Below are 13,363 nucleotides of genomic sequence, written 5' to 3'. Positions count from 1 at the left end.
CACGCACCATTGACATTGACCATTTGGAGGACAAACTTCTGCAAGTTTTCGGTGAACGCACGTATTGGCGTCTCCACAGTTGCTAGGGCCACATAGCCGAGCACGGTTCGATGATGAGCTGATAAGGACCGCTATGATGAACACGGTTTATGATCCACTGCGATAATGTATGCAACACTATTCGGTAATATTTAAACGCAATTATTGCTGACAGAAGTGTTTGGTACGTGTTTTTGCGGTTAGATCATACAGTCGACATATTACAAAACGGCACATTGAAAGGAGCCGAATGATGTGAGAAAGGACGCATAAATAATAAATGTGCTACAATAACACAAGTCATAAATATATATTGACTATTGAGTAGGGTTACTCCATCGCTCACCCCTCCCCGACCCCCGACGAACCTCGCGTCTCACATAAGCCGCGCGGCGGTCGGCCGTCCGTTCCGAGCTCGGTGCCTGGGTGTTAGGCTGTGCCGCGGCGCCTCCATGTGCTGCGGGACAGTCTACGCACTTAGGCGGCCGCTGCGGGTGGAAGCGGCACCTGAGTCGCGCGGCAGCGTGTCTTACGGCCTGCTCTGGAGCTTTAGGGCGCAGAACTGACACAGAATTTGCAGCCTGTTTCATTAATCAAATTTGAGACATGGCTTAATCCTAAGCACGCTCAAATATTGTACTGTGTTTCTATCCCCGTACCACGAACGACAAGAATAACAACACATATCAAAAGTAAAGGCTACCGTCTTCATCACACATGCATGCATGTAAGGGTATACTGTAATAATATATCTATTTACAGCACACCATTCACACCAATAATAAGGCCAGCTTTATGAGATTTTAGGCGCGTATTTAAGGCCGTCCAGCCCCAGAGTCGTCTCGTCTTGCTGGTGCTCCTGCAGTCCTGCTACAGAAATAGTGACATTTCGATGCAGCTCATGGCTCGTGGAAAATCCCACGCAATGATTAAAACTAGGATCAACGCATTTCATTCTTTTATTTTGTCCAGGAGATCAAGCTTTCCTTGAATAGAATAATTCAGCGTCGCTCGAGTAAGGAAAACGTATTTCATTTCTTCGAAAGCGACAATCATCCCGCCCTCATGCACTCGAAAGCCGACCGACAATATTAGAAACGGATGTCGCCAGAGCTCTCTGCAGGTCCGCGCTACACACTGCGTACAATGAACAATGTCAATGGCCGTCTGGGCCGGCCGGGACGGCGCCATCGGGTCACCGGAACTTCCCCCGGCCGGGTCACCGAGTGGTCTCAGAACCATCTACACAGTAATTATACACAGAGGGTCCGGCGCGGGGCGGCAGGCCGCCGCGGCGTGCTCTCCGAAACCGGACACCGGCCCGGCGCGACAGGTCACGAGAGGCCTTCCGTAATGTGATCCGGCCGGTCGGGTCTGGTCAACTCTGTCGGCGTCGCCGGCGACGCGCCCGGTACGGCCGACGGTCGGTGGCCGCGTGCCGTGTCGGGTGGCGCCGGTGTAGGGTGACTGGCGGCGCGGGCCACCGCTCGAGCGGTGACGTCACAGTCGCACACAGTGACCGGGGTCCGGTCACCGAGTCCGCGGGCGGCCAGTGAGGGGCCGGCGCCGGTCAGCGGCGCACAGTGGCGGACACGGGGACACGAGGATTCGTGGACACAATCCGGAGAGCCGAACGGAGCGCCGGCGCCAAGGTAAACATTTATCACACATAATAACGCGTTCAAGGCCCATTTTCATTTACTAATAAATTCAAGATTATCATGCGTTTGCTATTTGATCCATGTATCGCGGATAGAAATTACTGGATGGTAACCAACAACCATAAGCACTTGACAGTCAAAACTATTCAGGAAATATTTCTAGCTGGTTTATAATTAATTCTGATAATGCGCATGCTTCTCTTGTTGAGAGGCTGAGACGTAGGCGCTACTGTTTATTTCCCAAACGACTGCCGGTAGCGGCCGTCGCAATGCGGCATTTCACATCAGGCACCAGTGGGTTTTCTCGTTTGCTATTTCTCGCAGTAGCCATTTATACAGCCTGATATTCATGTAATGAAGCCTAATCCTTCCACTATATATTTGAACAAGATTGGTATATTTGGCATCGGTCTCAATTAGGGTACTTCAAAGTCTCTGGATCTTGTGATACGACGCCGACGATGTTTATGTTGATAAATGTCAGATATGCGGATTATCTTGGTTATAAATAGCTAAACTTTGCCCCCGGACTGGGTCGCGGAGTGGCACGGAGAAGGGTGTCTGGTGCGCAGGTCAGTGTTCGCAACTTCATCTACAGGCTGGGTGCGCGCGTCGGACAGAATTTCCGACTCACTTGGCTTGGCTATCAAATCATGGAATCCGGGTCGTCGATACCGAAAGTTGTTTAGTTGCGAGCCTAAAGCCTGAAACAGACTCTTTCCGCAGTCAGGAAATCGCATGCGAGAGCCTATTCAAATACATGGAAGCACGCTCGCATCAATCGCACGCACCTCCCGCAAGCGATTGATGCGAGAAGAATTACAATGTATTTGAATAGGCTCTCGCATGCGATTTCCTGAACGCGGAAAGAGTCTGTTTCAGCCTTTAGGAATGTTTAAAAAGCTACTCGTAGCCGTATCTTATTGGTTGGAAAGTGAGTAGCAGTCAAGTTTCGCTACAAGACCTCTGATGCTGTTTCGTTTCTTTTTGAGGCCACCCGTCACATCATAACAGTTTGAGGCCTTTTTTGGACCCGTTGACCTGCTCTTTAAGACGCTTACCGAGCGCTTTGACCTTCCCTGCCCCAGGCAACAGAGGTCCGCAGGCCGTGACATTCGGCCGTGCCAGTGTTGATGTTACTTTGACTGGGTCTGGGCGCCAATGTCGTGTATATTTGAGCTATCTGACCACACTAACGGTATGTTCTCAGTTGCACGCCAGGATCGAACGCCAGTGTAAACAAGGACGGCGACTGTCCTCGAGGTGCCCCCACCAAACTGGACTGCGCTGAGGCCGAGCCCGGACGGAGCCCCACCACGTGACCTGGCCGGCGCGTCTGCGCACTGGCTCCGCGGAGACGAGCCCCCGTCCGGCTGTAAACAGAGCTGTCCTCCGTGACGCCAGCCAGTCAGATGCGCTGAGCGCGCACGTCAGTCTGTGAGGCCGACCGTCGCCGCGCGCGCCGTCCTCTCACCCGGTCCATGAGTGACTCGATGGTCCTGAAGTCGGAGCCGGCCTGGGGCGACTGGGGCAGCTGGAGCGAGGCGGACACTGCCTCCGACCTCTCTGTCTTCTCGTCGTCGCCAGGTGAGCGATAAGAGGCCGGGAGGAGAGGGGGTGCCATGGGCGGACGGTGTGGGGAGCTGCCGGAGCCGGGGGCGGTCGGAGTGGATGACAGGAGGCAGCTGTTAGGGAAAGGTCAGTCAGATAGTCAAAAGACACATGCAGGGGTCTATTACACCAAGGATTTTTCACATCGGAGATGAAGTTTTATTGGCATGTTGGGCCAAGCGACACGGCTTGAGGTAACTCTTGAAAGCAGACACGCGAAGAGGAAGTACGTCCAAAGCTGCTCGGTTGTAAACATTGGTCTAACATCTTGCAGGTGCATTGTCACTGGCGCCAAGCTAATGATCCTACATCTGTCCCACACTTTGTCCAGAGGCGATGACAGAGACTGGGCCATGACATCGCGTCGCCCTGGTATCATAATACACAGCGCCAAAGTCCAGTGGGCCTGTGTTCTGGCCCGACTCAGCGCGATCGCAGGGCAGCGGCTGTCAGAGCGAGGAGAAGCAGGCCACAATTTTACATGTGCTTGTCATCATGACCCTACCGAAGTGAATGTCGAGCTGCATGTCATGCATGATACGACTTCTCAACATGCATGACTGGGAGGGTATGCTCAATGCTTTGCAATGATTAGTATGCTTGTATTTCTATCAATTAAAGTAGGTAATACTTCTCTAGAATTAAATTACCGATGTCCTGCGACACTAAAAAGTCATACCGATATAGTTGATCGTGATCCTACATTTTTTGTGTATTCGGTATTTTATTGTTCTTAGCTGTATTTTCAACAAGTTACCTTTCGACTCAAAAGTTAAATTGTCAATTTCCATGAATTTGTTGCAGGTCGCTAGCTTGTCAATACAAACCAAGCTCACATTTCTAAAGCGCACCCGGTGACCGCGACGACAACAGACAATCGCCAAGCAGCGGTTGTTTATTTTATCGTCACGATAGATGTCTGTATGGACAGGTCCCGCTCGGTTCTCAGAAGGATCCCCTCTAAAATGGAAATTTCCATCTCTCTCATAACCAATAACCGTTCGTAATCCTCGCTCACTTTTCTGATTATTTACGTCACGCTCGATTTTGCAACATTCGCGTCATGCCTGTGCCGATGTCGGCGGCGGCGCGGAGCCAGTCCTGGCGCCAGGAATTCCTCGGGGAGTCGCGGGGGCGTCTGGGAGCTGTAACTGGATCCCCCGACATGTCTCCGTCCGAAGCGGGCCTCGCGCCGCCGAGCACCGCTCGTTCGGCGAAAGGGTTCTGCCGAGTCGCCGCTATCTGAATGTGTCGTTTACGGGTGAATGCCCCGCTCGACGCGACGGTCCGGGCTGCGGCTGTTGCTACCGGGAATCATTAGAACATCAGCGCTTCCGGAAACGTAAGCAGAGTCTGAAGCTGAAGAAACTTGGACGATGATGAGGTCTGAGGTCACGGATGAGTTTCAAGTGGGAATTTGAGACGTCATGTGTGACTAGTCGGAAACCTACTGAGCTACGCAGTTGCGATGGTACGGAGAAAGGCACACATATAGACACAGAAATGCAAGTTGTGAGCTATCGTACAAACATTCTCCCTCCATGAACTGCAAGCATCTATTGCTGGTGTTTGCAGAAGCAGGGTGTGTACTTTTCCACTCCCAACTTGGAACCCCCTACAGTATATTTTTACGGCAGTGCAATTTGAGCCGTCGCGTCGGTCCAACCGAGATCTTGCTATAAATCGACGCCAATACGATATCAATCGACTGGTGAGGCGTGAACCACTTATACACGTCACTTTCAGAACACGTTGCTACCCTCACGAAAAGGTATCATCACCAAACCCGAACACGAATCAAATCTGTTTAATGTTTATAATGTAACATGAGCCGCTGCTATGCGGGTGCCATGTGCCGAAAGTTGATCCTTTTCCAGGAGTGGCGATAACTCGGACACGGATTGTCGTGTCCTCCCTAAACATCGCCACGCGACTCGGCCTGGACTGTGTAACCAACACCGCGCGGTGTTATGGTGTGCGCCGGACGCTGTAACCGACCGCCCCCGTCCCGTGTTCGTTCACAGGGAGCGACTCGTGTCTGACGTCCTTCTCGGATAACACGACGCTCGAATGTCTGAGCCCGGCCGACTACCTGGAGGAGTTCTTCTCCAGTTTGGAGGTGCGCCCCGATCCTGGTGCGCTCGACTGCACGCCTGCCGACGACGACGGCCTGATCGACTCCACCATGAGCATGTGCGACCGGCTGCTGAACCTGTCTCCGGCCGGGCCGGTGTCGGCCTCCCCGGCGCCACCGCCGCCGGCCCCGCCGCCACCCCCGCAGCCGACGGCACCCGCCCAGGACATGGTCGTGCTCGGCATCAACCTGTTCAACCTGACGCAGTGCGTGTCGGAGCCGCTGGTGGTGAGCCGCGCCGCGGCGCCGCCGGCGCTCGTCTCGCACGACTACAGCAGCCAGCTGGTTCGGCTGGCGCCGGCGCCGGCGCCCTGGTCACCGTCACCACCCCCGCTGACGGTGGTGCGCCGGCGCGGGCCGCGCAGCCAGGTGCGACCCGAGGACAAGGTGTTCGCCTGCCAGCACCCGGGCTGCGGCAAGCTGTACGCCAAGTCGTCCCACCTGAAGGCGCACATGCGCCGGCACACGGGCGAGAAGCCGTTCGCGTGCGGCTGGACCGGCTGCGGCTGGCGCTTCTCGCGCTCGGACGAGCTGGCCCGCCACCGGCGCTCGCACTACGGCATCAAGCCGTACTCATGCCCCGTCTGCCAGAAGGCGTTCACGCGCTCCGACCACCTGGCCAAGCACACCAAGGTGCACCGGCGCGGCCGGCACATGAGCCGCGCGCGCACCGTGCACGCGGCCGCGCGCAAGCCGTGAGGTGGCCACTGCGGCGGCGGCGCCGGCGCTGGAAGCTCTGCACCAAAAAGGTGCGCTGCCTCAGCGATGCCATTGCGTAACGAAGGGTGGCCGCGGGGTGGGGTGGCTGTTCTGTTGCTGCTTGACGCTGTCGCAACTTTTGTACATAGCCGCCAGACATTGAACGCTGAGTAAAGATCACGGATGTCTGAGCACGTTGTCCATAGCCTGCTACTTTTTCTTCTCACTCTTTGCCGAGTCACTCTTTGACGAACCAGCGATGCTTCTGGGAAGCTCGACCGCGCCTTATCAAACTTATGAGATCGCCGTATATTTTATCAACCGCGACCAAGCGGTGTCATGTTTCGTCGTGCTCGCTCGCTATGTCGAAATCGCCGCTTCTCGGATTTCTCTCGCGCCGCGACGGCCTCACCAAAGATGGTCTGTTTGTGTATGTATACGGCCGAGTGTCTGGCCGACCGGAGAGGTCGCGGCGACCTGTCCCCTCCCAGACGGCTCCGTCTCGTGGCCGACCTCACAAACGGACCCATAGTTTGGATATGGCGGGGCCTGCGCCGCCGTCCGCCGCTCCACTCCCCACCACGCGCTCTGGGCGCCGAGCATCTGAGCGACGCCGTGAGCCCACGTCACGTAGTAGTTGACTCGTAGTTTACGATCGCGGCATAATGTGCATGAGGCTATTAATGATGTCATATAGGTCTATACGCCGGCGACCACACAATGGTGAGGAGCGGTTGGACAATACGGTGCTTCCACGAAAAGAAAGCAATCATAGATTAAGGGACCAATTGATGTGGTAGATATGCGTGGATGTTGTTATTTGTTATATTGTATCATCGGTATGTGTACAGGAATACAATCCATAATATCGAACTGTTTTTCATTCTTATATTTCAGGCCTGGAACAAAGCCTTGACCATGGGTTTTGAGAAGGTACACTGTATACCTAATAAGCAATTTGAACACAAGCAAAGCATCAATAGAGGTGGTCTAGGGTATGAGTCTTTACAATACATGCCACGAGTCTTCTGGCTATAATAAATTACACCGGCCACAGTTCTATCTACACGTTATATAACACACATATAATCAAATTATACGCGTATGATTGCTTCGAGCCCGTATAAAATTAACGAAACACGTTTGAAGGCTGAGATGTTCAAAGGTGAAAACTAGGAGGGCAAAAATATATCTCTGGCATCTGCAATCATAAGGTAACGATAATCGTACAATGCGTTGTCCTATCAGATGTCCCATGTCACACACAAAAAATATTAACACCGTTAGCGGTGTAATTGCACAGTACATATCTGAGCACTTGAGGAGAGTTAATTTAGTCCCTTCCCCGCTTAAATTACTCGGGCTTCTAAATGAACACCAGGAAGAAGGTAATAGAACACTGTTAGGAGGGTTGGGTGTTTTACTACATGTAGTAAAACACCCAACCCTCCTAACAGTGTTCTATTACCTTCTTCCTGGTGTTCATTTAGAAGCGCGAGTAATTTAAGCGGGGAAGGGACTAAATTAACTTTCCTCAAGTGCTCAGATATGCATGTGCAATTACACCGCTAACGGTGTTAATATTTTTCTGTGTGCATGGAATCGCGAATTCCTTGAATTCAAAGCGAGTTTCATTCTTGCTGCAGCGATGAAGGTCAAAAATGTTTAAGCATCGAACTGACTGACCCACGCCAATAACAGTTCATATAGGTCGGAACATGCATATTTATTACTGGAATGAGCGCAGAGGCCAGTCAAACTGCAACTTTGAAATTTTGCTGTAAACAAAAGATAAGTATGAAGCAAGTGAAATATGAACACAATGACGAACTGATTACTAGCAGTTCTCAATACCTACTAAACCGTGACATTCGAAATTGCGTGACCTAGAGGCTAGAGCGTTCTTCGTAAAATAATGCTATAGTTTAGGTCCAAATGTAACGGCCGTTTGACCGATGGCACCCCATACGCACGCCACACTACACACTACGTTTATTCAGGCTGTCATTGCTTTTCTTTCTTTCTTATTACCTGGCGGCATTGTTTCTTTTTAGCTCGTTCTTCTAAATTAGGGGTCGGCAAATGGTGGGGCAATGCGTCCTCTGGGGGACACGGAGCCCTTCAGCGGGGGCAATGAGCGCCCCGGAAAACCACCATCTTTTTACAATTAATGACTCGCACGAATTGATAAGGTGGTGCATGCATCGCATTACCATTCTGGTCTGACGTGGTCTCCAAGAAGATGTCATAGGTAAAGGTCATTTAGATTGGGGCCATGAAAGTTTTTGGATCACGTGTAAAAGATGATCAGCTCGAAGGTATTGAAAGGCTTGTTGTGATCCGATACTCATTACGCGAATATTTCATGAAAAACCGGAATTGTTTGCCCTTCGTTGGTACATAGGGTTCATCGTACCTACACCCTCCCCCTATGTATGTATAAGTACGAGGGTGAATTGTGTTCCATTTGAAATGCAGAATTAGAACCACCGAAAGTGATGGAATATATCAGTGACATTTGCCCTGTAAGTAATGGGGTCTGATATGTGGGGGTAGTGGCCCTGTCCGGCGTCCAAAAAAGAGGGCACTAGTGACCTTGGGCGACCTGCCGACCACTGCCCAAGTTTTCCATTGCGTAAGCTTGCAACTCGATGAGTATTGCTGACTTCTTACAAGACGTCTGTGTTTGGCGACACTCGATTATGGTTTACGGTTACCATTTGCCGCGCTCGTATAGCTCGAAAGGTTCTTGGAATCCAGCGAGCAGCCGATCGTTTATTATTCGCGAGTTGAAGTCATCATCCCATCTGTCAACGTCACAGTGACAACATAGGTATGTGAAGCCGTGACGCAACCTTGAACCTGCGAAAGTTATGAAGCTCAAGCGTGAGGATGAACCTCGGTTATACCCTGCCAACAACGTATTGTTTTGAACTTTCCGAGGGAAACCGTTTATTTGTTTTCATACTTATCGTGAGGCCTCCTAACACTAAATGACACCCCGACATATACATGACATTGTTTTACTATAGGGAAACACAGATGGGTATGTATTGTATAGTACCTATACTATGATCAATAGTTCGATCATTATGGTCTAAATCAATAGAGCGATCCCGCTGTTCACGCGACTGGTAACTGGTTCATGGGCGACTGGCCTAAATAATAGCCGTTTTCACGACGGGCTATCCGGCGAATCCACCTAATTTGACCAATTCTGCACCTAATCTCTTTTACAGCAAATATCTTCACTTTATGAATTTATTTCAGTGTTTTAATCCATGATGCTCTCTGATAATATGACAAAGTAGGCATGATAAGCAATAAGTGCAACCTTAGCTGATAGCTGGGGCATTCCACGATAGATCGTACCACTTTTTTCCAATTTGACACCCTCATCTCTCGGAATTTGACGAGAGTTGGTCTCATGGGTAATCAGGGGCTCTGAATCCACCTGTAACAATTTCAGGCTTATCAGATAAGTATTTTTTGAGTTATGGTGTATAACATTTTTTGGATCTTGCTTTGCAGCGCTAAGTTTGGCGGGCTGTAACTCTAAGACGGATTATTCAAATGCCAAATGTTATATAACATTGAACTTGCAATGAAACAGAGATTAATATGTATTTTTGAAATTTCGAAAAATATGCCTTTTTTGATATATGACATATCGAGTTTTCTTTCATTTGTATTTTTTGGACTTTGGGACCAAATTTTTTTGAATTTTTATTTCTTTAAACAAATATTTGGCTCATTGTTAACAAATATGCAAAAAATTAGGAAGGTGTTCTTTCTATAAATGTATTTATTTTACGTCACGATCACGGTTTCGAATAGTGATTTCGGGAGGGGAGCTTACAAATGGCGTGGTAAAGCTGCCTAGTGACATCACGGGTTACTGAAATTTCAATTGAAGTCTGAGTCATCTGAAAAAAGTGAAAAGAGGGTTCATCCAACCCTCTTTCCTATAAGCGCGAGGGTGAAAAAGGCTGTTTGGTTCTGACATTGTTTTGGACGCCAACGACCATAGCTGTCCGAGATGAAAGTTACAGGACGCATACATGGTGTCCTCCAGAGGTCTCACACTTGTATATCTGGGAATTTTAAAGGTTACATGAGGTCAGGTCGGTCACGTGACATCACTGTTATTAGTCAATGGGGAAATATAAAAAAAAACTTATTTTGGCTGCCGAGAATGATCTAAAACTATCCCACGTACATGGTATCGTGATTTCATGCACTTCTTGCAAAGTCCAATGCTTTTCTTTTGCATTGGTAACCTTTCGTGACGTCATTTATGACGTCACTAGGGTCGTACGAGTTTTTCGTCAATAACTCCCAATCAAATGGAGCTAGAGAGTCGGGAAAGCCACCAATAGACTCGGGAAGACCTTCCGAATCGAATGATATGCCATATGATACCCTTTGCCCAGCTTCGTGACCTGAAGGGCTCTGACCTGACCTTGACCCGAGGTCAACTACTTAAGTTGACCTCACCCTAGCAAAAAGTATACCATTCGATGCACCTGAGCTAGGCGAACACAATGATGCCAAAATCGCGGCTCTGCGGCCATTTTTTGCGAAGTTATTTACTAAAAACCGAACCCGTAACTTCAGTCACTTGACCTGACCTCCGACGCTACCAGTTGACCTGAAACCTTAAAATCGGGTACCAATCGCTGCGACTTGTTACGGCACACACGCTCGTTTTTTTCCGCGAGACTCTAGCTCTATTAGAAGCGAAACGGCGTGCTGGGGTCGTATCAACCCCTCCGAAACCCATTTTGTTTGCGGGAAAATGAGGAACTTATAGAAAGAACACCTTTCTAATTTTTTGCATGTCGATTTGCAATGACATGAAGTTTATTTTGAAAAAATAAAAATGTGAAAAATTTTGGTCCCAAAGGTCATTAGATGCAAATGAAAAAAGATTAAGGTTTTTGCTCATCAATGAAAATTTTTCTTTGGAATTTTTGAATGGTAATATTAATTTTTGATTCATCGCAAGCTTAGTGTTGTTTACTGTTTGTTGGTTGCTTAACCTGTTCTTGAGTTATAGCCCATCAAACTCACCGTTACAAACCGAAGTTAAAAAATGTAATGCAATATAACTCAAAAAGTTTTGATCTGAGAAGTCTGATAATTTGCCAGGCGTCTTTGGGGCCTATGATTACCCCTAGTACCAATTTTCATTCAAATCTGAGAGATGAGGGTGACGGGCCTGGTACGATCTATCGTGGAATGCCCCAGCTACTAAGAGACACACTAAACCTAATTTGACCAAATCTGCACCTAATCTACACCAGATGTGCATCAAATGTGTATCAGATGGCCGTCGTGAAAACGGCTTATATATATATATATATATATATATATATATATATATATATATATATATATATATATATATATATATATATATATATATATATATATATTTGTGTATTTTGGCAATATATTTTCTTTAATACACGTTTGGTTAAAGACCAAGGCATATTGTTGTAAGCAACTTGTTCATGAAGAATAATGTGACGGTTAGCAACAGCGTACTGAAGCGCACCAACGTAGTGTACCGATTCGTGTGCCCCGAGGTGGATTGCAGGCCCCTCCAAATCGACTACGTTGGTGCAACTACAACCACGCTGTCACGACGTTTGACAATGCACCTCGCAGAAGGAGCACCAAAGGCCCATATGCTAAATGTGCACAAACGCCCTCTCACCAGAGCTGACCTAACTGAAAATACAAGTATTATCGAATCTTGCACTGACCAAAAGAAATTGTTCATTTTAGAGGCCCTGCATATCAGAGAGCATTCACCAGCTCTGAATGTGCAGTCGAATGCGGCCACCACTTTGCAACTTTTTAGGTAGTTAAAGGTGCATTATCATCGTTCTTAATGTGTTATGTGTCTGATGTATCATTCACTTAATATCTTCACATAAAGAAACGTCCTTCCAAAGAAGTGTAGCCATGACAACGCCTATGTTTGTATGTTTACTGTACCTCATCATTCATTACTGCATTGTTTTGTTTGTTGAAGCGATGGATACGATCGAACATGTTTAATTTCTTGAAAATGGAATAGGAATTATTCCGAAACATTGAAAGTGACCAATACATATAATGTAGTGAATGTCGAACTTCTCGACTTTGATATTTTCTTTACCTGATGCGACAAAACGAACATTACGATCAATCGAACAGAACAACAAGAAGATAACGAAATGCAAATATGCCTTGGTCTTTAACCAAACGTGTATTAAAGAATATATATATATATATATATATATATATATATATATATATATATATATATATATATAAGAGAGAGAGAGAGAGAGAGAGAGAGAGAGAGAGAGAGAGAGAGAGAGAGAGAGAGAGAGAGAGAGAGAGAGAGAGAGAGAGAGAGAGAGAGAGAGAGAGAGAGAGAGAGAGAGAGACCGACCCCGTTTTCATGGGCATCACTGATCCGGATCAGCAAATTTAAATCGTATCATATTTCTCGAACTCTTCGTTACAGGATATAATTGAAAGTGGATTAGGCTTATAAAACCAGTTAATCCCTTATTTTAATTTTCATATGGTGTCTAACTATACTGGATTGGTTAATCCATTTTTACTGATCCGGATCAGTGGTGCCCATGGAAACGTGGTCAGAGAGATATTTATCAGAATTTTATTACGAGCGAGCGAGCGCAGCGAGCGAGCGAGTTCATACTGAATTAAGGGAAAATCCTGAGTATGAGCGGGACGCTCCTCAAAAGCTAATATCTTAGGAACGGGACATCCGATTGACAAGCGGTCTTCTTTACTGAATGTCACTTGGACGTAAAAGTTCTGTGGTGTGATGGCCACCATGCGTTCTAGCCAACCACCGCACGTGGCGCGTGGTAAAGTTGGACATTTTTTAAGAACCCCCAAAATTGCAACCTCAATAACGGCACAACGGTTGGGCCGATTGAATTGAAACTCGGTACACAGTTAGGTCTCCATCAGGTAATTCATCTGCATGTGTTAAGGTTGGGGTGCTACAGCACGTGCGCACGTGCAGGGGCGCTCCCAGATCTCGAGAACGGCTGGGCCGATTGCGCTTAAATTTGGTACACGGCTGGGGACCAGTTAGTAGGGTGCCGTGCAAAAGTCAGTTTGGACCCCGCTTGCACGTGCGCACGTGCAGAATGCTGCTTCCAGATCTCAGGAACGGCTGGGCCGATTG

General features: G+C 48.3%; 1 protein-coding gene across 1 annotated transcript; it reads left to right on the top strand.

Annotated features, from left to right (window-relative positions):
• The first annotated feature begins 1,586 nt into the window (after positions 1-1,586).
• Positions 1,587-7,017, top strand: LOC122384026 (Krueppel-like factor 15). The gene is made up of 3 exons (XM_043370986.1): positions 1,587-1,691; positions 2,911-3,287; positions 5,336-7,017. The coding sequence occupies exons 2-3, from the start codon at positions 3,182-3,184 to the stop codon at positions 6,142-6,144; spliced, it is 915 nt and encodes a 304-aa protein (XP_043226921.1). The 5' UTR covers positions 1,587-1,691; positions 2,911-3,181; the 3' UTR covers positions 6,145-7,017.
• The last annotated feature ends 6,346 nt before the right edge of the window (positions 7,018-13,363 follow it).

Source organism: Amphibalanus amphitrite, unplaced genomic scaffold, assembly GCF_019059575.1.
Source record: "Amphibalanus amphitrite isolate SeventyFive unplaced genomic scaffold, NRLGWU_Aamphi_draft 000180F_arrow, whole genome shotgun sequence".
NCBI classification, from domain to species: domain Eukaryota; kingdom Metazoa; phylum Arthropoda; class Thecostraca; order Balanomorpha; family Balanidae; genus Amphibalanus; species Amphibalanus amphitrite.
This window is presented reverse-complemented; position numbering and strand designations above follow the sequence as displayed.